This window comes from Caenorhabditis briggsae (assembly GCF_000004555.2).
Source record: "Caenorhabditis briggsae complete genome, chrIV, whole genome shotgun sequence".
Taxonomy (NCBI): domain Eukaryota; kingdom Metazoa; phylum Nematoda; class Chromadorea; order Rhabditida; family Rhabditidae; genus Caenorhabditis; species Caenorhabditis briggsae.
Genome location: NC_013487.2, coordinates 12,681,039 through 12,705,296, shown reverse-complemented (window position 1 = coordinate 12,705,296; position 24,258 = coordinate 12,681,039). Strand labels below are relative to the sequence as shown.

Genomic DNA, 24,258 nt, shown 5'->3' with positions numbered 1-24,258 from the left:
TGCGATGCGGCCGACGCGAATGTCAAGTCGACGTATGCGATGTTGGCAAAAGTGGAAGAAGTGAATCAATCGATGGGAAATGTGCAGAAGTTGGCTGGGCAGATGTGAGGAAGAGGGAAATAGGGGAAAAGTTGATAAAATGTAATTTTTGCAGAAAGGAAATGCGACGGCTTGTGGAGCTATTCGAAACTCTGTTCCATGGAAGTCTGAAGTGATTTTGTTATTTTCAATTGCCATATTTTTTTGTAATATTTTCATGTTCTTGTCATTAAAATGTACAAAAATAAATATAAGTTATTAAAAAAATTCAAAAAAATGTCTTCTGAACACCTTCGAATTCGTGCATTTGCACGTCATCATGCCAGATTGTTTGCGTACATAGCATGACATGACATTTTACGACACGTTTCCTGAATTTGTGAGTCAGAAATTCTGCGTACGCAAACACTCTGGCATGTTGACGCGCAAGTTTGGTAGGTCGACGGCAGCCGATTTCCGACCGACCAAAATGAGAAATAAAGAAATCCGCTAAAAATGTTCATTGAAAACCACAATTCAAAAAAGGTCGCCTCATTCATTCACTTTAGCCGGTACCTTGGTTCTTTTCTCCTTTCCGAAAAACTTCCTGTCTCTGACCATCGGACGATAAACGACAATCGATATCTTCAACGACTGATCAATGCACAAAATGCCAGCCGAGTTATCGTTTTGGCCACAGTAGTTGGGCGCCGAGAATACGGTAATCAGGCGACGATTATCGAAGAATTCGTATCCGTCCTCGACAACTTGATGAGCGCGAATCACCAATCGGAGGTTGAGTCTTTTGAGGAATTCTCGAAGAGCTTGGGAGCCGAAGACGCTCGAGGCGCCACGACTAGAAGGGGCGTAGCGTTTAACAGTCTAAAAATACATTGAAATTTGGTGTAAAAGTTCCGCCGGCGGTCGGTCGAAAATCGGCAACCGACCGGCGACCGAATTTTGCAAAAAATCAGAAAATTCGTCGTGCGGCATAAAATAAAAAAAGTTAAACACCAATGAAGCTAATTGAATTTCCTACAAAACCATGTAATTTCCATTTTTCTAGCTCAATTTTGACATGAGTTATGCGCCACTAAAGTTTGTGAGACGAGAGAGCGTGAGAGCGCAGAGAAACTAGAGGTGTCTCGTCGTATGGCGCTCTAGCGACACAAAAGGGTGGAATAGACGGGTTAAAGTGATTTTAGGTTAGTTTTGAAAGGGAGAATGCGATAAATGTGATGCAATCTGGATATTTAGGAAAAACAACATTTTTTTCTGATTTTTTTTTTGAATATTAAAAACACCAAAAGCACGAACTCGGTTGGCTAAATTTTCCGACAGAACATTATCCGCAAATTAGACATACCGGATCCGGGTCAGCCCAGGTTAGATCAGCCAAGACTCCCATATCGGGAATTTCCACTGGTCGTTTGTAAAGAGCCAACTGACTGAGATTCATCAATTGCTCACTGATTCCTCCATGCATGCACATTATAGTATCCTCGATGATAGCACAAAATGGGAAGACGTTGAATAGATCCGAGAAGTATTCGTAGAGTTTCGCGTCGTATCTGGAAGAACCCCGGGAGATTGAAAATACAGTGAATCACAGAAAGAACCTTCTAGTAACTTCTCTGTAGAACCCATAATGACAGTTGACAGAACGGGATTCATGGTTGCCACGAAGCATGTACAAACGATCCGGATACGCCATTTTGATGGCTATCAGAAGGATGACAACCTCCATTGAATACATTCCACGATCCACATAATCCCCGAGGAACAGATATCTCTTGTAGCCCAGATCCTTCACCTCCTTTAATACTGGTTTCTCGTCCCAACCTCCAGAAGACCTCGGACCATTTGGATTGGAATCTGGTTGAGAAGATTTCGGTTCAGTGCAAGGCATCCGTTTGGTTTTTAGAGTCTTTTCCTGGAACCCAATTGTTTGAACAACCCTTCTTCTCACTTCTTACCATAAACCAATTTCTCTCCTTCTCTGTCAACGGCCATCCATTCGAATCCCACATCCCTAACAAATCATCAAACTGCCCGTGCAAATCGCCCATCACACAAATCGGCGTCTCCAATTTCAGACAAATTGGCTCTGCCCATATCAGCTCTCTGGCTCGAATACAGAGTTCCGCCAGTTCGGCGGCACAGAACAACTCCATCGAGGTAGTGTGTTTCCATTTGAACATTAATTTTCCGATTATTCTGTTTACAAATCCTCGAACCTTCTTCTGACTATCTGTCAATTTTGGAGCCGACATGTGAAGAAGTCCGGGTGTTTAGAAGTAGTGGGAATTTTTTGGTGTTTGGTAGCTTTTTAGAAAATTCAACGTGTTTATAGTGACGCGCCAGAGAAATGGGACACCTAGTGACAAATTTTCAACAACCTGAATTTGGAATCTTTCTAGTTGACATCAATTATCTTGGTTTCTGTTCAAAATATCAAAATTCCATCGACTGATAAAGTTTCTATGATAATATAGGCTGCATATTATCAGTTAAAAGTTATCTGATATCTGTTACAGTAACCGGATTACTACAGTACCCAACAAAAGGGGTTGCCGAAATGCGTACAAATGGCGGCTCAATACCTAAGAATCGACTATAATTTGCGTCTTTACGCAATTGGGGAAATTTTATATGAAAGTTAAAAATTATTTATCAGACCAGGATAAAATAATTTCTCAACTCTTCAGCCGCCGTTTGTTCGCTTTTCGGCAACCCAGACTTGTTACCGTTCACCCTTTAATAGAGAACCACCGAACTTTGAGCCCGTATATCTCAGCCCCTGTAAAAGATATCAAAAATTTGTCAACTGATAAAATGTTTATCATGATATCAACATTATTTCGTCTGTTGACCACGTTTTGATATCTTCCACAAAAACTAAGATAAAGTCTATTAGAGTGCTTACGGTATTTTAACATTTTCAGTGCAAAATATTTAAATTTGAAGTCCTCAAAAAGTATTTGAGAATTGTTCGACGTTTCTGAAAGTTTCAGTGAAAAAAATGTACAAATTTCATAAAAATGTACACTTCAATTTTGTAATTGAGATTGTTTTTGTAATATACAAATCCCACAAAACTGAATAATTTAAAACTGCCTCAACACTAATTTCAGTGAAAAATTTAGAATTTTCAACAATTTTTTTTCAAACAAATGGCATACTATTTTCCCAGTTGAAAATATATTCACATAAATCTTAACATCTCTTTCTCGAACGCCCACGATGTAGAGCTATCCCATATGAAACTATAATTCGATTTACATATTTTCTATCTATAAAAGGAAACCATCTCCCCCGAAATCGTCAGTTCCATATTTTCCTATGAACCGCTTTCTCCTTCTTTTATTTTTCCTTCCCGGAGGAATATGGTGTGACCATCCTTTGAGTTCGGAAGAGAAACAGTACTGGAAGGCTAATTGCGGAACCAAACCATACCATCCGAAAAGTCGTAGTGAGTACAATAATTCAATTATCATTATCCTACTGATTCATTTAAGGTATTGCCGGAGGACAACCAATTGATGGCAATGCAGCTCCATGGGCGGTTCGTGTAGATTCAACGGGATCGTGTTCTGGGACAATCATCTCATCAAGGCACATTCTCACCGCTTCTCACTGTTTCATGGAAGATGCATCGAAGTTGACTCCCATATTGCAGCAAGCGAATCAGACGTGCTCGTACGTTTTTAATTCCGAAAAAAATTTGTCAGAAGTTAGAACTAGTTTGAACATTTGATATTTTCAGTGGTTTGGATTGGGTTTTATATCCGGGCAGCAGTTGGTTCAGTATCACAGACTCGTATGGAAGACTTCTGTCAAACAGAGTTTCTCGGGTAGGGTTATCGTTCTTGCACAGGGTAACGGCTGCGCATGATAAATGCGTTGGCGCGGCGCCTCATATGGACCTATAGGTACACCGTTTGCGCGCATATAGTGCGCCATCGAGATCGAGCATGACGCGTCCATATTTCATCTACAATTTCAGGTCGTATTGGCGATGGATATCTCTTATATGGATTTATTCATCTAACTATAGTTGTAATAAGATGTGATTTTGTTCAGATCTTCCAATATCGTTCATTTTCCATTTCAGGTTCCACAGAGTGACCATTTTTCCAGTTTTCACAGAATTTTCTCACAGCAAGAAAAATTATGGCAGGAAGTTAAAAATATCTGGATGTTATAACATAATAAATTTTTCCTTCAAAATTGCGATATAGAAAACTTGAAAAAATTCAACAAAGTCTTGAAATTGGCATTAATTCGCATAATTTTGTTTTCGAAATAATTGTGTGTTTCTCGGATTTTTTTCCTACTTTTACTTCGTAATAATCGGAAAACTTACCAACCAACCTGTATTCCACCTGAAAAATATTTTATTCCGCTTATTCCGAAGTAAAACAGAGAATTCTTAATTTCAAGAAAAACCGGATTTTGTAAAAAATTTTACCTATTTCTTTAGTAAAAATAAGTTTTATTTTCGTTAGCCATAATTTTTACATGTGAAAACAGTGAGAAGTTCTTTGAACGCAGGAAATATGATCAATATGATCGAAAAATTGATCAAGATCGGCGGTGAAAAATTTTGCTAAACAGCGCGCACTAGCGTAATAGCGGAGTGTCGTTGGTGGGTTGTCGTTTTTATGGGAAAAGCGGGCATGCTATATGGATGCTATATGGGTGCACCCACCGGCGACCAGTCGTGCCCAGCGACGACGCATATAGCGCGCACGCGCTACCCACGGAATTATTATGGGTGCACATAGCATCCTATATGCGCGCCTAGACATATACCATGCGCAGCCGTTACCCTGTCTGTTTCGATCTTCCAGTGACATACTGGAAACAGTTCAAATTTGTCTAGACACGACATTCATACAAAACCATTTTCAGGTCATCATGATGAATTATTGCTTCCAACCGGCAAGCTTCCGAAACGATGACATCATGATCTTAGAGCTCAGTGAAAACATCCAATTCGATGATTACGCCTATCCTGCTTGTGTTTCAAGCGAGTACATCATAGTTAAAAGTTCTCAATATATTCGTTCCAGGCAATCCCAACTTTCAAGCTATAGGCACAATAGTCAGGTTTACTACATATGGACATAATAGTTAGTTGCTTGAACTCAGGTTTCCTTGAAAAATGAGAATTACAGGCTGGAACTGGTTTAACACGGACGGTCAAGGAACTTCCCGGCTGAGAAACGGCGTTTTCCAGGTGAGATACGAATTTCCGTGACCACTAAATTTCAACGTCTTCAGATTACTGATTACGACAATCAAGGACGTTTTATTGGGCTCAACGGACAACCTTGGGGAGTCAATACACGACCGGTTTGATATTCCCCTCCTTGAATAAAGTCTCAAAAGTATATTTAAGGGCGATAGCGGAGGAAGTTTGATCCATTATGACAATGGTCGATATTACGTAATCGGAGTGAGCAGTACAGGCTCCTACACAGGATTCAGGGCCAGAGCTTCCTCAGTTTACGCACATTTCGGCCAAATCTGCTCGTACACCGGAGTTTGTTGAATGCATATTAACTGTTGTTTTTTTCAAATAAAGAATTGCATATCAATTTCATGTAGACACTTATACATAATCAAGAAAAAAGTATTGTTATATTCTCACTTACCGTAAAACCTGTATTAGAAAGGCCCCTCTAACTGTAGTCGCTCTGGAGACCCCACGAATAATACAAGGATCGGCCCTTCTAATACATGTTTTCCGGTATGTCATTAGTTCGAAAATTTCAGACACCTCCACCGGGAATCGTAACTATGAGTTTTTTGGTAGGCAGAGCAATAATCAATTTAGATTATTCCACTCATGAGACTTGTATTCATTAGGGTTTCAGTGCAATGGAAATTTCTGGTATAAATTTTTTTGAAGACTTCAAACTCGACTATTTACCAGAGTTGTCCGGATTCCGGATTCCGTGCTTTTTTCATTCCGGATTCCGGATTCCGAATTCCTTGAAAAATATTTTTGTCCGGACTCCGGATTCCGGATTCCGAGAAAATGTTTTATTGAGGATTTTAAACATATTTGTTAATTTTCAAGAATCCTCTGACTTTTTTGAACTTCCGCTACTAAAAATACAAAAACAAAGCACGATATGTGTTTTTAGAACCTTTCTGCCCACTTGAAGAACTAAAAATTTCGCATTCCGTATTCCGTATTCCGGATTCCGGGTGTTTTTTTTTCATTCCGGATTCCGGATTCCGGATTCCGGAAAATTAATTTCATTCCGGATTCCGTGAAATTTTTATTTGTCCGGATTCCGAGAAAATTATTTTACTCCGGATTCCGTTTCTCAAAAAATTCATTCCGGACATCTCTGCTATTTAACGTTGAACAAGTTTAAAAAGTAAAGTTTTGAATTGGTACTGTAACTTTTATTGAAAAAACATGCATTATTGAAACTCAACGAATCCGGAAAGTCAATCACTAAATACAGAAGATTCGAACTCTGATTGAATTTCAAGAAGGAATTGCACACCCCAAATGTTTCCTTTTATTTGGTAATTCCAGTTAAAATTTATTTGTCAGGGTATATGATTCCTTTTTTCAGAAAAATAAACATTATTTTCCAGAAACTTTTCCCATTCCAAAAAATAATATATTCAAACAAAACTACACAAAAACCGTCTTCGAACGCCCACCATTCACATATAAAACTATAATTCGATTTACATATTCTCTATAAAAGAAGACCATCTCCCCTGAAATCGCCAGTTTCATAGTTTCCTCCTATGAACCGCGTTCTTCTTCTCTTATTCTTCCTCCTCGTAGGAATATGGTGTGATCATCCTGTGAGTTCGGAAGAGAAACAGTACTGGAAGGCTAATTGCGGAACCAAACCATACCATCCGAGAAGATTCGAGAGCCGAAGTGGGTAACGATCAATTTGTAGTCTAGTGATTTTAATCACTAGACTATTACTCTCGTCCGAAATCAATGCACGTTGCGGCCGAAAACTTACTCAAAATCGCATCGTCGGTCGCACAGCGAAAAAACAAATTGATGCATACGCCTTTATCTACTGGTGGATAAATCGAAGTTGACTCCCATATTGCAGCAAGCGAATCAGACATGCTCGTACGTTTTTAATTCCGAAAAAAATTTGTCAGAAGTTAGAACTTGTTTTAACATTTGATATTTTCAGTGGTTGGGATTGGGTTCTATATCCGGGCAGCAGTTGGTTCAATATTATAGACTCGAATGGTAGATTTCTCTCAAACAAAGTGATGGGAATATCAAACCCTCTGATGAGGATGGTCAGTCCTTCTCGAAAACGCAGAGAAAGAGGGCAAAAAGGGCACCGCCTTCCTTTTTTTCCTATTTTCGTAGTTTAGATTTCCGATATTCCATATGCATTGATTTCTGAGATTTAAAAAAGAAAACATGCTTCCTACTAGGCATAGTATAAATCCAAATCATGGATCAGATGCTAATTTCATCAGGAACAATACTTTTGGGGTAGAGGAGCCGAACACAAAGACAACAATATGGTTTGAAACATTTCTTTGGAATTTTGAAACTTTATCCATTTTTCACAGGTACAAATGGATTAGTAATCGCATTCGTCAGTATATGATTCCGGAAATCTTCTATTTCATTTCTCTGGTTTTGATTCTCTACAGATTACAAACTCTTTCTAATCAAAACGATCGGGTTTTAGAAACGGTAAAGTCGAATTATAGTTTTGATTCAAAGTCTAATTCCACAAATTAATTTGTATAGATCAATTCAATGCAGTCTAAGTTTGCTAATATGGAAAGAAAAATAGAATCGTTAGTGTCTCAAAAACCCAATCAGGATATAAGCCCGTTTGACAATACCGAACCTCTGGAACAATCAATTGCTAATGTACTGAAGTCTATGAAAACTCCAGAACAAGATTCAATAGAAAAAATGGAGCCCATTATTCCGCAATCGAAACAAGGAACAACTAAAACTGCGGAGAGTACTTCTGAAGTTTCTGTATCCAAAGAACAATATCGCTTCAATGCTACTGATTATCTGAAAAGAGCATCAGTGGACAATGATTATTCTTCGAGTTCAAATTTAAATCCAATAATTGGATATGATCAAACTAATCTTGTTTTACTGGATCGCCCTGAGCCGCCAGCAGATAAAGCATGGTGCTCAAACACTCAGAATCCAGTACTCTCTATTAATCTGGCCAAGTATATCAAACCAATTTCAGTATCATATCAACATTCTAAATGGAATGGAACTATTCCAAATGGGGCTCCGAGAACATATGATGTTGTGGTGAGTTGATTTAGATTCCTGTTTAAGATTATCTCCATATTTTCAGGCTTGTCTTGATTTCTACTGCAAAAATGGAAACCATTAGTCTCAAACTGTCAATACAGTCGATATGAATCAAAAGGAACAGAGCAGGTGTGCAATATCTCTTCTCATTTGGATGTTCCTTTAATTGGAAAAGTCCAATTTCGATTCCGTGAAAATTATGGAGACACAAAAACGACTTGTGTTCATTTGGTTCGTGTTCATGGAGAGTCGAAGACACCTCTAAAAAATGAAGAGAAGAAACTGAAAAGTGAAGAAATTTGTACTGACTTAAGATGGTATTATCCCAACAATTTCTTCAAATATACTTGGGTAAATTGAGTTTTATACATTCATACTGAATACAAATTCTCATTTTCAGACGGATAAAAGCTGTACTTTACTTTATAATAACAGTTGTTGCTCCGAGTGTCCCGAATGCTGCGAAGAATGTTTGATATCTAATTATAATGGAAGAACTTTGGGAAATATTGTCGGATACACAATGTTTAGTGTTGTGATAGGGATGATAGCAATACTTGTTCTTTTAATTGTTTGTTCGGTAATAATGAAATGTTATCAATGCTGTACAGGGAAAAAACTGAACGAATCATGAGTCTTTCAGTTGTCGTTCATTCTCAATTTTTTTTCTATGTATATCCTTTAATCAAAAATGTTTCCTTTTTTCATGCCTTACTTGTAATTAAAACATTTTTAATATGTAATGTTTCCAATAAATGAATTTACTCAAGTTCCTTTTTTTGTGAGTTCAGGTCAAAAGTTGAGGGATTCAGCTTCAGATGACATATTGATAGCGTGTCGGCAACTCTTCTCAGTTTAATGGTTTTATCAATGACTTGCGAGCCTGATCGAGCCGGAGTTTGTCAAGGCTCGGCCCGGTTTATTAGTCCATTGTTTCTCTAAAGTTAATCCGACTAATTGAACTCAAGAATGTACTACTTATGAAATATTATTTTCAGACAGATAAAAACTGTACTGTACTCTATAAAAACAATTGCTTCACCGAGTGTCCCGAATGTTGTCAGGAATGTTCGATAACTGATTATAACGGAACAGCTTTGGGAAACATTGTCGGAAACACAATCCTTGGTATTATCATAGGAATATTATCATTAATGTTTCTTTTCTTGGCTTTAGCGGCTTAAGTTGGTTGTATTGCCTGCTGTACAGGTAACTGTAAACCTGAACCAACCTAACCATGAGTTTTTCATTTATCTTTCTTTTTTGTTCTCTTTTTCATCTATATACTACAATCAAAAGCGTTTCTTTGATTCGTTCCGTTCATGTAATTAAAATATTTTTCTTTTTTATTTTTTCTAACAAATGGATATAGTGCCGGTTTTTAAAATTCTGGTCGAACCGTTCGAAGCCGTCGAGTTGGAGTTGGTCGAAGCGATTCTGGTTGGTGGTTGTCCTGGCCGAACTGGAGTTTGTCAAGGCTCGGCCCGATGTTTTTATTTTTTATAATTTCGAGGTATTCTGATAGTTTTCAAATAAACGCCATAACTTTAGTCGTAAATTAACAACTGGTTTATAACATATATACCCGTGTAAATCAAAATTAAATATGAACTTTTGAAAAAATCTGTGACCACATCTACTAAATATTGATTGGAGTCGCCGTCGACGTCGCCGAATTGTGAACCGGATGAGTTTTCGCCGCATACACATTTTTCCAGATTTCCGCAAAACAAACGGAACTATGAAACCGATAAAAGATGGTCAATGGAGAGAAGCTTCGTACCAGAAACACCCAAGATCGTTTTCCATAGTATTCTGAATTTTAAAAAAATTATAGAAAACTTCTGATTGTGGGTCAAACCTATAATAATTTCTGACACTCCGGCTTTTTCACTCTCAAATAAGTTCATGAAGAAAATCGCAAGATTTGCAGTCAGCAAAAATGTGATCGCTTGTTTTCCCGGTTGCGCTTCTCGATCCTCACATCCCATCCGAACACTTCTTGCCACGTGTAACAAGAAGGTTTGAGTGCCAACCTGAATATTTTTAAATATTACCTATGTTAATTTATTGTAAACGCTTTAAAGGTGTGGGGACATGAAAAAAATAATGTTCTCGAAATTCCGTTCAAAGATGCCCCTCGAGGAGTTGAACTTGTGAAGGCGAGGATTGAGGGTGCGGCGCCGTTACCGACTGAGCCACGCGGGCAAAGATAAAGCGGAAAATCTCCTGTCCCCCCACCTTTAATGAAAGGGCGCCAAAACCACCAAATTAGTCTATACAGTACCGATCAATAAGATATACAACAAAGTGATTTCAAATGATTTTCAGCCATTTTTGTCATTTTCAGAACTCTGGAGGTCAGCTCTCCAGTTTCCGATCACTTTGAAAATCTTAGAGCGTGTAAAACATATCTAAATTAAAAACTTCGCATTCACAGAATTTTTTGAAAATTCCCTGTTTTTCAGCTGTTGGCATAGTTCTGAGGAACACCCCTTTTTGGCCTATTTTCGTACTAAAATATGAAAAAACAAGAGTCTTTCAGAAATCAGCAAATAGCTGAAAATCAGGAACTTTAATAAAATTTTGTGTATTTTAATTTTTTAATCTAGGTCTGTTTTACACCCTCCAAATTTTTCAAACTGATTGGAAACTTGACAGCCAAGCTTTCGACTTTTGAAAATGGTCAAAATGGCCAAAAATCCACTGAAAATTAAGTTTTTGTTCTTCTTATTGACCGGTACTGTATATCTCGGTTTCTGTGAAAGATATCAAAAAGTGGTCAACTGATAAAAGGTTTGAGAAGGATACGGTATCCTGATTCCTTACCTGGATCAATCTGAAAATATGCACGAATAACAGAACAAAGGAGAAATTAGTCCATTGTTTCTCTCCAGTCAATCCGACTAATCCAGCAACTGAATAGATGAGTTCGCCAACTAGACCAATAGATAATAAAATTTGGTCCAAAAGTTCTTGGTCCGAATTCTGAATGTGGGTCTTTTTGTTGAAATATTTAAGAGCACGCATTTGATAAATAGCCGTAAGTACTCCGATTGTAGATAAGACATACTGCAAAATAGACAGTTACTCTAATTATCCAAATTCAATTAATTTCTCACTTGGAACATATCCGTAAACGCATACACAAACGCTGCGTCCTTTGATTTATTCATCATTGTAAAACCATAATAAACAACCATCGAAGTGAATGTGACTGCCAGAAACGCCAACCCCAAAAACAGACCAGTAGTAGTTTTAGAGCAATCGACACGGATTTGGTGTTTCCGTTTTACGTAGGTGGATCCATGGTCTTGACGTCCTTAAAATCTGGGGTTACTGTAGCTGGAGAAGTAAAGAAACCTACCAATATTTCTCCAAACAATATACATAACAGCGGCAGCAATCAAAGAGTATTCGACAATCGATGTGAACATAATTTCGGAAAGACTTCCTGAAAAAAAATGAAGTTCCGGGTAAAATAAGAATTACTGTACCTAGAAAACACTCAACAGCTTGACAACTTCCGACGATTTTCTTGTCGTGTTCATCTTCATGTGACGAGAACATTTCAGAAGATTGTTCTTGAGAGGATTCAGAAGAATCGAAGGATAGATTACGGTAGTGGCCCATCATCGGTCGATGTTTGAATACTTCTCTGGAAAATTAATTTGTTTTAAGTTTTAGAAAAATCTCACCTTATCTCCTTCTCCATTACTCCCTCCTCCATTAATACATATCTAATCCAGGTCCAAAGATTTGCCGCAACCAAGTGCATTGTTCCAATCCTTGCAACCATATGAGATCCAGTTATTGATAACTTCCAGTTGCAAAATATAAAATGCATTTGGATAAAAATAAAAAATATTGCACAGACATCCAGAGACGTTGATAAAGCAGAACAATTGGTGTCCAACTCACAGAGGAATACCAGGAACGCATAATAAACAACTCCCGTCACTCCGAATACTGTAATAAACCCTGTGGTTACTGTACTTCTTGTAGTTTGACCTACCAACAGATCCCAATCTCAAAAAGAGACTGCCAGCCGATGGACTGCTATGCGTCACTTTTCTTACAGTAGCTGCTGCCGAGCTCAGCGAATCCGACGATGGACTAACTTTGGGTCGCGTCAGGCAAACTCCAAACATTTTCTAAGTGAATTGAATTCATCAATCTAATTTTAAGCAAGACTCTCACCCCTAAATAATCCATTGTTGAGTACCATCTAGGATTCAGAAGAAGAACAATGTACATATAGAAAAAGAAGACGAGAGATCCACCGTACATGTAGAGTCCAAAGATCTGAGGAAAAAAATTGGAGTAGAATGGGGTTCGGAAAGTAGAAACCTACAATATCTTTCTTGTTAAGCTTCCTGGATTCTTCATCGTTCAAAAGATGAGCAAGTTCTAGGACCAATGAGAATATTGTGAGGAAGAGAGCATAGAATACGGTACATGCTGTCAGGAGGGAAGTTCTGAAAAACGATAACTTTCGAGAGAGTAAAGGGAAACTCTGAATGGTTCGGAAAATTGGAACTGTGACACTAAAAAACTCTAGAATCTTCAGATCCTAAGTCAAATCGAATTTGTGACCTAAGGTTTTAAAGATCCTGGACCTTTAACACTTGAAACCCCAGACTACCTGAAATAAGCGTTAAGCCTAAGCCTATCCAAAACTCCCCCAAATCACCTAGCACTGGGTCCGAGCGAGTTCTCATCCACCGACAAAAGTCTCAACATAATCGTTTGAAGAAGTGAACAGCTTCTTCCTCTTCTTCCTCCTCCTCGCTCACTCCGAGAAGGAGGAGAAGCTTTCACTGGATAGCGTCTAGTTTCGATGACGACTGAGAATAGACCATCGAAGTGCGGCATTTTGGTAAATACTGTACTGTTCAGAAGAAGAAGCAGCAGAAAAAAAGGATACGGAGGAAGAAGAAGAAGACGTTGGTCTGATCAAAGTGACAAAGGAACACATACAAACGTTTTGAATGTTCTTCGCTCTCCAGGCTAATTATAGTATTAGAGGATTAGTGTTTTAGAAACGAACATAACACAAAAAGTATTCCGAATCAAAGCGATTGAAATATGGCAGGCAAAAAGAATCTGATCTAAGATGTGTGAACCCGGAAATGGTTACTGTTGGAATAATTCAAGAAAACTAGGATTCTGTGAATCCGGAGGATTTCAAGAGTCACATAGAATCAAAGGTCTCATGAATCCAAAAACCTTACAAGCTCAACTTCCACCATACTTGCTCTAAGCAGCTCATCCTATATGTTCACTTTAATTATCTCGATTCATGTGATAGATTTCAAAAATTTGTCAACTGATCAATTATTTATCATAATATCACCAATATTTTATCAGTTGATAAAGTTTTGACATATTTTATAGAAATTGAGATAATTGAGCTCAAAGTTGACAGTTTGATTAAACGAGCAAATACGGTATTGTTATTTTCCCACTTCCAAGCTTCTCCCTTTCATATTTCAGAACATATGTTTTTTTCCTGAACAAACAAACATTCCCCACCCAATTGTTCACACACAAATTCTGTTTCGTTGAACTCACTTTGCTTTTTTATCCCTCATCCAGGTAGTCTCTGCCGATTCGGGCGTCTTGTCAATGTCGCCGGCTGTTGATCCATTCTCACTGTCGTTTTCGCTTATCGAATAGTTCGAATCGATTCGAGTAAGCTGAGAAAACAAAAAATGAGGATTTAATTGAGGAGCAGACTTACTTGAACAGGTCGTTCGATAGGATGATCCGAGAAGCGTACGTGGTCCAGTGCCTCGTTTTGCTGAGAAGGTAAATGTAGAAGGTTACTGTAGACCTTAACTTACTGTTGGTATTCCCATGGTTTCAGCCTCCGGCGGTTCCTGTGGCTCCTCTCTTCCCGCTTCTCGCAAACTAAAACATTCATTTAGGAATATTCATCACTTTCGCTAAAGACCTACTCAAAATTCGAAGTTTTCAACCAGGCAGATGTGAAATCGCAAGACGCCCGACGATCTACAGTATGCCTATGAGAAGGTCTTCTGAAGATTGATGAGAAACGACGCGTCGGATGGTGGTGAGGGAACGGCGGTGGAGCCGTCGGACGGATCTCCGAAAGACACCGACTCAGTGGACGATCGGGTTCGGCACCTGGGAATTATTAAAAGATCAAGAGGTTCTTCCAGAAAAAAGAGGTGGATGAAAACTTCAAACTGTAGTTAATAGTCCTTGAGCTTGTTCAAGAATAAGATAACTGTATTGTTTAATGTGCCAGCGGGAATTTCGAAGCATATTTATTATATACCTAGTTGAAATGTTTAAGGAGACACTTTGATTTAAAAAAAAGACAAAAATGAATCATTGACCATTTGTTTCAGGAATATTAGAAGGGGCGAAAGATTCGCAAGATTCATGATTCAAGATCTCGAAAATTTGAAAAAAATTTTGCACCCAAAGAAAAAATGGCTCAGTTTGGATTAAAATTGAACGGAAAAACTCAGAGAGAAACTGCGAAAATAATTTGAACAACTGTCAAAAAAGCGAACACACATCTGAGCAATCATTAAATTTCTTATGGATTTAAAAACAAAATATTAATTTATGTCAGAAAAAAAGAGAAGTGGGTCCATAAACTAAACTTTGCATTTTCTCGAATAGAAGCTAACATGTACCATCAATTTTGAACTTAATTATCTCGGTTCCTATCAAAAATTTGTTAACTGTGAAAAAAGAAAAAGGTATTTATACTATCAGAAATGTTTTATCAGTTGAAAAATGTTGGATATCTTTTACAGGATCCGACATAATTGAGCTCAAATTGCACGTATAAGAGGGTTTCTATTCGAGCAATACGGTATACAAAAACGAGACCCTACTGATAAAGTTTTTTTAGAAAGTAAGCTTTATTGGTAAAGTAACTAACTGGATAACCTCAAAAAACGCCAAAAAATGTGAAAAAAATCCAAAGAAATTTTGACAGGACTCGATCCATTCTCTCTCCCACCAGGAACGCTTGTCTGTCTCTCCGGTATGAACTCCACCCCAAACGATCTCATGCTCTCTTTTTCGATTGCGGCAGAAAAAGAAAGTCAGAAGCAATCTTTTTCTTATTTCAATTGTTCCACAAGCCGTGAAATGGGAATTACCACGGGGAGTGGGAGAAAGAAAAAGAGCCGAGCGACAGAGAGAGGTCAGTCTGTTTGGTCAAACCTAGACAGTCTGGAGGGTAGTGAAGAGACAGAAGAATGTCCAGCTACTAATATAAGAATAGACATGGAGCTAAACAATACAGTATGATGACGAACATGCACTTGTGGTCGAATGTATAGAAAATGCATTGTGCGTATTTTAAATGGCAAATTTGAAAATCAAAGGAGCAGTGTTCAAACCATCAGTTTGGAGAGAAGCTGATAGAATTGGATTGTCAATTAAAATAACATAATCAATGAATCTCGACAAACTCGGTTTCCCAAAAAACTTGTTTAAAAATTTGAGATACAGAACAGCAAGTTACCCTAAATTATTTCATAGGACGTCATTCTATAGTTGATCTTTGAGCTCAATTATCTCAACTTCTATGAGAGATCTGAAAAGTATGTAAACTGATAAACTGTTTATCATATTATTACCAGCATTTTATCAGTTGACAGATTTTTGATATTTCTCACAGGAATCGAGATAACGGAGCCTAAAGTGCAAGTAACCGAAATGTTTCAATATGTAGAACGTCATCTCGTCTACTCTCACTTTGAGCTTAATTATATCGGTTTCTATGAGAAATATCAATCATCTGTCAACTGATAAAGTATTCATCAAAATGTCAGCAACATTTTTATAGTTCGCAGATTTTTGATACATTCTACAGAAATTGAGATAAGCGAGCTCAAAATGAGCAAGTAAGGGGTGAAGTTCTATCAGAGCATTAGTAGTGGGTTTTTCTTTCAAGCTTTCAAGCTGAAAAAATCCAGTTGAAAAAACGAATGATATGAAGCTTCTAATAGTAAAATGTCTAGCGTTCAAACTAATCGCCACCACAAAAAATGACGTACTCGAAAAAAAAACAGGTAAGTGAGCACATGAGCACCCTACACAAAACCATTTTTCGGGAGGAGGATGAAAAAGCCGAAAGATCGCCTCGGCATGAAGGTGAATCAAGGTGGCAAGAACCTGTTCCACGGTCAACAACACAACAAATATCATGTACAAATGATATATCGCGCCTGCTCATTGAGAAATTATTCGTCTTTCTTTCTTTCCAAGTCTCTTGAAACACGGATGCTCTCTGATGGTGATGGTTGAACTTTGGCTACAGGGTTTTTGTCGTCTAGAAAAAAACCTAGTCTCTTCGTTTTCCATTTTCTCCAAAAACACTTTAAACATATATCCAACGGGCATTGCTGAATTTCAAACTAGATTGGTACGCATATCATTCGGAGAAAATCTCATCTGTTATGTCTCCTGCTGAATTCAAACGTACCGTATCCATTCCCTGACGATTCTTCTGTAATAATTGGGCACGTCATCTGACTTGTCATTCTCTCAAATCTGGGTGGACATGCCCAGGTAGTCGGAGTAGATGTCTGACTGGCAAATGGGGTTGTGTCGGTATGTTCCAGTATGTTCTGGAAATATTTTTCTTCGAAAGTCGAGAAAAGAGAAAAATATGAAAACATACAGGAAATGTAAACAGGAAATTTTTGCACTTACCGTAAACGCTCGATAATCTCCCCAACCTAACACAAGAATCCATCTAACTTTTAACTTTGAGCCGATTTATCTCGGTTCCTTTAAAATATATCAAAAGGTGGCCAGCTAAAAAATGTTACTGATCTCACGATAAACATTTTTGTAGTTGACCACTTTTTGTTAGCTTTCTTAGGAAATGAGATATCTGGGCTCAAAGTTGACAATTTGGAGGAAATTCTATTCGAGTGCTTACGGTATGTGATGCAGATTGTTCAAAGCGTTCATTCCAGAGCAAGCAAAAATACAAATTTCGCATTGTCCAGAAATCACCCACCCTCAATCCATCAATCGATTCATCACTTTCATGGATACTTGCCAATTCTATTGTGCTTTGTCGTTTCATTATTTATATGTACCGGAAGGCGTACCAGAATTAATATGATCAGAAAGAATACTCTTGTGGAAAAGGTAAAATGAATGGATGGGGAAATAAGAAAGCGAGAGACTCTTTTCTATTTTCGCTTCGATCAAAGTGCCAATGAGTAAAAATATTGACCCGATTATTTGCGCCTCATATTTTATTGTCAATCAAGACGAAAGTTAAGAGAAGGAGTTATGAAATAGAAGTTATTTTCTGAAAATCGGAGAATCGAAAGTTCTGGAAGCTCGCCAAAGTGTAGGAAGTTGGAAAGGATCTTCAGCTCGCCGTCGATAGTTCTGAAAAATGAAAAATATACATATTTTCAGAGAATTAATCCCATGAAGAAACCTGAAGTTCAATTCCGAATTTTCAACTTTGCGTCCGAATTTCTATCATGAAAACGTCTTCAGCTATTTTGTTATCGTCCATCTCATTCTCTTTTTCATGTTTCAGTATTTCGATAAATCAATGACTCATCTATTTTTCCCTCTTATCCCAATATTTGCTCATTAAAAGAGCCACTATTTATAAAAGGAAGATTTTCGTCTTGGTCTGCAACCGGTTTTCGTGGACTCTCATAAACTTTGTTCCGTTGAATTTTGCAACTTTTTTATGAATCCAAATTCAAATGGTTCTGAAAAATTAATGTATTTGATTCTTATCTTCCTGGACTTTAGAAATTCTGTATTTCTTCTAATATAAGCCAACCCAAACTGTCAACTTTGAGCTCAGTTATCTCAGTTCCTATTAGAAATATCAAAACATAGTCAATTAAAAAATATTGATAATATTATAATGAATAGTTTATTAGTTGACAAATTTTCCATATTTTTCCAAGGAGTCAAGATAATTGAGCTCAAAGATTACGAAATACAGCCTATTTTAAAGCAACGATTCAGAAAATGTTAATGTTAAAGATAAAAACAACCATTACATTACAGAACTTTACAACCCTATGATTCATAAACGATAAAGTATGTGCTCTGCTTCTCCTACTATCTCTAAAAACGTCTTGCTCAGCTCCCAACACTTCATTCGTCTTTTTCTGGCGCCGTGTGCTAGGTGCCTCCTACTTTTGTACTGATTTTTCTGATGATCTATTATTCTTTTTTTTCTTTAAAATTGGTTTCGAAATATTGCTGGAAATTTTGTACCTTCTGATTTATGATGCATCGACCGGGAATCTCAAGAAAATCGTAGGAATTTAATGAATTTTTTGCAATTGGTTTCAAAAATTGCAGTAGAAATGTTGTCCGGGACTCTTATTGGTAGCAGCGAGTGCAGCTGCCAATTGGCCATCGCCTTATCCTGTCAAATTTCAAACTTCTTTCAAATTGATGTGATAAATGGCAAATGTCAGTGGCTCCAAATAAATGTGAGATTATCGTTTTTGATAGATGGTTCAAAGATTCCGAGGACAAGAAGGATTCCTGATTTCGAGTCGATCCTTTCCTCTGATTCGTCCTATTCGACACCATTCTCCGTAGCAGTCATCAAGTAATCGTTATCTTTTTCAATGTTCTTCATTTTTCTCTCCATCGGAAATTTCATTTATCATTTTTATTATTCAATGCAGCCTCCTAAATACATTATTGAATTCATTCTTATTGTAAGGTATTCTAAATACCTTAGTAGGTTTAACCTAGGAAGTTAGTTATTCTCAGACTCGCCCAGATGTACTTTCATCTTTCTGAGACTTTGAACCGATGATTAACAAATCATGTGATTTCTAAGAGAAGGAAACGTTTTTTGTTTCTGTGTAGGACCGATAGGCTCTTACAATTAGGATTTACAGAGTTTGGATTTGTCTAATTTCTCTAAATTCTCAACAGACTCTCAACTTACATTTCAGACCGTTTCACCATCCCGTCCGGTTGGCTCCATTATCCCACGCTCCTGCCAAACCACCTGGCGTCATAGGAATGCCTTCGAGGCTCATATAAATACCCCTCTTCCCCTCCCTGAAGGTCTTCCTGTTTCCTTAGTTTTTTATCCCCGTTTCACATGAGTCGGGATTCGATCCAGACCTTTTACCTTTATCACGTTTTCTTACTAAATAAATCACTTATCCCATAAATGCTCTTATTTCATCTCTCAGGCCCCCCGCACTGAATTGTAGAAAAGCTCTCCCGCAAGAAGTATATTTTTGTAATCATGCACCTCTGCTCTAATTATGCATCAAAACTTTAATTACACAAGTTTAAAACGAGTAGTGAAAGTTGATAGGAATTGAGAAATGAAATTTTTCAGCTTTTGTTTTTTTGTTGTTTTTTTTTCAGCTTTTTACAGCCTCCCTTCACAATAAGATTCCAAAGATTTTCGATTTCAGATCATGAGATTTGAAAAATCTTTTAAACGAGCTCTTATGTCAAATTTTCAGAACCTCCCGTTTTTAAGAGTCTGAAAAGACTTTTAAAGTACAACAACACGATTCAAAAACTACAACTCAAGTTAGGTAATCCAATTCAAACAGATTTCGACCAGAAGATTGAACCCGTCCGTCCCGCCATCATCATTCTCTTTTTTTCGTTACGTAGGTACGGATTATCTTTCAAAAAAAAAGAGAATAGGATGTCTTTTTTTGAAAACTTGTCCATTTTTTCAACCAATTTTTTTCCTATTTCCTTATACAAATCGATTGAAAAATTAAAAGAGAAAATAATAGTTCCGGATGGAAAATCGGATGAGGGGTAAATCCAGAGCTCTCGTCCATTTTTGTGTGCTAGTTCAGATTATGTGCTGTGTTTATTATGCAACGAATATGGTAAGATTACCATAAAACTTGTAATAGAAGGCCCCCCCCCCCCTCCTAACTTTCTAGTCTTGAGCCAATTTTTATCGGTTCCCATGAAAGATATAACAAAGTTGTCAACTGATAAATTCTTTATCATAGTGTTAGAAGTGTTTTGTCACTTGACAGATTTTTGATATATTTCATTAGAAATTGATAGTGTGGGAGCCCTTCTATTACAGGTATTACGCCTTATTTAGCTATTTGAAATTTCAGATTCGCCATCGTCCCGGATTTGCAGTCCAACATTCTGGAATATCAGATTCTGAAATTTATCCAAATCGAAAGTATGAAGGAGAATACATTCGTTATGAGACCAAAAAATATGGACAAGATTTCTGTGTGGCTTATAATGTGACTAGAGCAACTGGTAATTTTCGAGACGATGGATTGGAACCGATCTCACTTGTAATTCATGCAACGTCGCATTTTATGAGGGAGATAGAAGGACAGGTGGGTGGAAAAAAAAGAGTGTGTACTTTTGAAAAATTGGGAAATCGATAACTATCGATAAAGAAAATGGATACTGGTTTAAACTCATAAATTAGAAAATTGAACCTGTTTTTTCAGTGTTTCCTTGTCTTTTCAGCGTTTTATTGAAAAAAAAGAATTTACCGTAAAACCTGTAATAGAATAATAGAAGGTTTCCTCACTTCTAACGTTGAGCCAATTTTTCGATTCCTGTCAAAAATATCGAAAGGTTGTCAACTTATGAATTGATTATCATAATATCACAAACATTTTATCAGTTGACACATTTTTTATATCTCTCACAGGGATCGAGATAATTGATTTCAAAATTTACAGTTTGCGGGAGTTTCTATTACAGGTTTTACGGTAGCCAACTTCAAGATCCCGAAAGATTAGTGCAGAATTTTTCGATATGACTGAAAATTTCTAAGTTTGCTGAACAAAATCAGAGCTTCGGTCTTTTGATTGACAACTTTTAAATGGAAATCCAACAAAGTGATTTAAGCAGTTATGAATTTGAACGGTTCGTTTTTCCGTTCCATTTTTTACTTTTTGGCACTTTTTTGATTACAAGCGGCATATTGGAATTCGTCGAAAAACCTGTTTTCCCTAATCGTCATTTCCACATTTTCCATAACCAGAAACCTGAAAAAATTGAGATATTTCCGGAAAGAGTTCCAGAAAAATTATTTATCACTTTTCCTCTCAAACTCCAGAGAGACAGGTGCTTCGAATTTTTCAGTGTTCCTGATCTCCAAAACATGAAAAAATCGAAATGATGTCATTTAGCCAGGCAAACTAAATATGGATAATCCTAGAGCAAAATTTGACAAACATTAAATTTACAAAAAAAAGAGAGATCAAAATTTTGCCTAGTTTTGGACACTTGATCATTCCCAACTTTCAGTGTTCCTCTCGTAACTGGAATGGTCCCATTTCCGTATCCCTTTTCGTGGATCGAACATCCAGTGAAGCCGTAGAATACCTTCACGAAGTTCATCGATGTTCTTCAAAAGTGAATCAAAAGCTAAGCCTCCACGTCGTCTACAGAATGTCCCCATTTCAAAAAACCTGCGATCCAATCTCAATAAAACGATCCAATAGAAAATGCAACTCGTTTAATGCCACAATCAGTGAGCTAGAGGCTTGAAAACTACAGTAATCCAAGATTTTCAGGATCAAGAGAACGCGGTCGAGTGATTCCTCCTTTCCAGATTTATCCGATCAATGTGATGAGAAATGTTGCAAGGAAAGGGGCATTGTCTGATATTCATATGGCAGCCGATGTGGAAATGGTGTTCAGTGAGGGATTTGCAGTGAAGATGAAGCCAATCGCTAATCAGTATATTAATGGAAAAGATAAAAAGTTGTTGGTGATAAGGTAAGAATTTAGATTTACTGGCTTCAAAAGTATTTGACATTTTCGGTTCCAGAAGATTCGAAGTGGATAACAAAGCCCATGTCCCTGTCGATCACCGAGAACTATTCTGATGATCAAAGCATTCAGAGCATTTGAATTTCATCACAAATATTTTCCAGCAGGCCATACAATTGAGTCCCTATGGCAATGGTTTCGAATGAGCAAGAATCAAACGGAAGCATACGCATGGCAGATTGGTTATAAGTTAGTGGTTCTATGCTAGACTTTAGAGATTGGTTTTTTTTTCAGAAGCAGTTCCTGGGAAGCGCAGTTAATAATGCATCGGAAAGATCCATACAACCCAGAATACATTCCGACCAGAATTCGTGATCAGCAAAGTTTGGTTTACGAGTTGTGTCGTGCCAACTATACATTTCACCTGGCGTCCCACGTGTTCAATGTTCATCGTGGAGTCAAGACAAAGGAGACCAATCTGTCGTCAGCGGTTCTAACGCATCAGAAGAGACTGAGAACGAGGTACTGTAACCCTGAAATGTTTGGGGAGTTTTTTTTTTGGGGGTTTTGACATTGGACCTTGTTTGTAAATTATATCTCTAATGAGAGAGGGACTCCAAAGTTGGTGTTGATACCGTAATACCTGTAATAACGTTGATCCCACATATCTCCGTTCCTGCCAAAGATATAAAAAAGTTGTCAACTGATAAAACGTTCATCATGATACCAGTAGTGTTTTGTTAGTTGTCAAAATTTTGACACCTTGTGTAGAAATTAAGATAATTGAGCTCAAACTTGACAGACTTCGTGCATGGAGCTCACACTACACGGCACGTTGAGTTCAATTATCTTGGTTCCTCACAGGGTAACGGCTGCGCATGGTATATGTCTAGGCGCGCATATAGGATGCTATGTGCACCCATAATAATACCGTGGGTAGCGCGTGCGCGCTATATGCGTCGTCGCTGGGCACGACTGGTCGCCGGTGGGCGCACCCATATAGCATCCATATAGCATGCACGCTTTTCCCATGAAAACGACAACCCACCAACGACACTCCGCTATTACGCTAGTGCGCGTTGTTTAGCAAAATTTTCCACCGCCGATCTTGATCAATTTTTCGATCATATTGATCATATTTCCTGCTTTCAAAGAACTTCTCACTGTTTTCACATGTAAAAATTATGGCTAACGAAAATAAAACTTATTTTTAGTAATGAAATAGGTAAAATTTTTTACAAAATCCGGTTTTTCTTGAAATTAGGACTTTTCTGTTTTACTTCGGAATAAGCGGAATAAAATATTTTTCGGGTGGAATACAGTTTGGTTGGTAAGTTTTCCGATTATTACGAAGTAAAAGTAGGAAAAAATCCGAGAAACACACGATTATTTCGAAAACAAAATTATGCGAATTAATGCCAATTTCAAGACTCTGTTGAATTTTTTTCAAGTTTTCTATATCGCAATTTTGAAGGAAAAATTTATTATGTTATAACATCCAGATATTTTTAACTTCCTGGCAGGCTTGTTCGGAAAAACAAATTCGGAAAATCGTGTTCTCGAATTTTTTCTCGACTTTTTTTGTTAATCATTTTCTGATTGTTCTCACACTAACCGAGATAATACGGTTCGAAAAGACGAGACAGGTTTTACCGTAGTAATTCGAATGGAAGCCCGTCGTATACGTGCACTTTGAGCTCAATTATCTCGGTTTCTATGAGAGATATCAGAAATTTATAAACTGATGAAGTATTGGTGATATTATGATAAACAATTTATTACTTGACAACTTTTTCATATTTTTAAAAAGAACCGAGCTAATTGAGCTCAAATGTGGCAGACCCCAAAAATGCACTTTGTGTTCACACTATACGGGTACGTTGAGCTCAATTATCTCGATTTCTGTGAAAGATATAAAAAATCAGTCAATTGGTGAAATATTGGTGATATTATGATAAAGATTTTATCAGTTGACCACTCTTTGATATCATTCGAAGGAATCGAGATAATTTAACTCAAAGTGGGCTTCTATGAGGAACAAAAATATGACCTCGATTATTTTTAATTTTTAGAAAATTCCAGATCCTACAAACGCTTCATGCACTACATTAACAGCACTTATCCGGATACATTTGACCAGTGTGGAAGATTTGTGATGTGAAAAATCACTGATCTCTCTTTGTTGTTCG

At 37.4% G+C, this 24,258-nt stretch overlaps 8 protein-coding genes across 8 annotated transcripts in view; 5 read left to right on the top strand and 3 right to left on the bottom strand.

The window, feature by feature from the left end:
• Positions 1–215, top strand: part of CBG08328 — a gene marked incomplete at both ends in the record, with an annotated part of 5,060 nt that extends 4,845 nt beyond the window's left edge. Inside the window, 2 exons of the mRNA XM_045236060.1 lie at positions 1–104; positions 155–215. The exon at positions 1–104 is cut by the window's left edge and continues 4,845 nt beyond it. Of these exons, the coding sequence (XP_045093738.1) occupies positions 1–104; positions 155–215 (165 nt within the window). The remainder of the gene's footprint in view (positions 105–154) is intronic.
• Positions 216–570: 355 nt separating this feature from the next.
• Positions 571–2,291, bottom strand: CBG08329 (the record flags this gene model as incomplete). The annotated part of the gene is made up of 4 exons (XM_002634487.1): positions 571–900; positions 1,385–1,589; positions 1,638–1,951; positions 1,995–2,291. 4 exons carry the CDS (start codon positions 2,289–2,291, stop codon positions 571–573), a joined length of 1,146 nt encoding a protein of 381 aa, XP_002634533.1.
• Positions 2,292–3,360: 1,069 nt separating this feature from the next.
• CBG08330 lies at positions 3,361–5,575 on the top strand (the record flags this gene model as incomplete). The annotated part of the gene is made up of 7 exons (XM_045236059.1): positions 3,361–3,490; positions 3,537–3,717; positions 3,785–3,872; positions 4,933–5,050; positions 5,199–5,260; positions 5,305–5,376; positions 5,423–5,575. 7 exons carry the CDS (start codon positions 3,361–3,363, stop codon positions 5,573–5,575), a joined length of 804 nt encoding a protein of 267 aa, XP_045093739.1.
• Positions 5,576–6,798: 1,223 nt separating this feature from the next.
• CBG08331 lies at positions 6,799–7,261 on the top strand (the record flags this gene model as incomplete). Its single annotated transcript, XM_002634489.1, has 2 exons — positions 6,799–6,937; positions 7,212–7,261. 2 exons carry the CDS (start codon positions 6,799–6,801, stop codon positions 7,259–7,261), a joined length of 189 nt encoding a protein of 62 aa, XP_002634535.1.
• Positions 7,262–7,450: 189 nt separating this feature from the next.
• On the top strand, positions 7,451–9,510 carry CBG08332 (the record flags this gene model as incomplete). The annotated part of the gene is made up of 5 exons (XM_002634490.1): positions 7,451–7,557; positions 7,606–7,732; positions 7,790–8,323; positions 8,727–8,897; positions 9,325–9,510. 5 exons carry the CDS (start codon positions 7,451–7,453, stop codon positions 9,508–9,510), a joined length of 1,125 nt encoding a protein of 374 aa, XP_002634536.1.
• A 455-nt stretch (positions 9,511–9,965) lies between these two features.
• On the bottom strand, positions 9,966–13,201 carry CBG08333 (the record flags this gene model as incomplete). The annotated part of the gene is made up of 11 exons (XM_002634491.1): positions 9,966–10,141; positions 10,188–10,362; positions 11,156–11,398; positions 11,449–11,648; positions 11,694–11,780; positions 11,824–11,984; positions 12,025–12,295; positions 12,342–12,480; positions 12,527–12,631; positions 12,681–12,804; positions 13,020–13,201. 11 exons carry the CDS (start codon positions 13,199–13,201, stop codon positions 9,966–9,968), a joined length of 1,863 nt encoding a protein of 620 aa, XP_002634537.1.
• A 695-nt stretch (positions 13,202–13,896) lies between these two features.
• CBG08334 lies at positions 13,897–17,414 on the bottom strand (the record flags this gene model as incomplete). The annotated part of the gene is made up of 6 exons (XM_002634492.2): positions 13,897–14,025; positions 14,070–14,129; positions 14,173–14,239; positions 14,287–14,476; positions 16,803–16,947; positions 17,346–17,414. 6 exons carry the CDS (start codon positions 17,412–17,414, stop codon positions 13,897–13,899), a joined length of 660 nt encoding a protein of 219 aa, XP_002634538.2.
• A 2,689-nt stretch (positions 17,415–20,103) lies between these two features.
• Positions 20,104–24,230, top strand: CBG08336 (the record flags this gene model as incomplete). Its single annotated transcript, XM_002634493.1, has 7 exons — positions 20,104–20,196; positions 20,440–20,676; positions 21,602–21,827; positions 21,871–22,075; positions 22,202–22,318; positions 22,364–22,591; positions 24,152–24,230. 7 exons carry the CDS (start codon positions 20,104–20,106, stop codon positions 24,228–24,230), a joined length of 1,185 nt encoding a protein of 394 aa, XP_002634539.1.
• Positions 24,231–24,258: the final 28 nt, after the last annotated feature.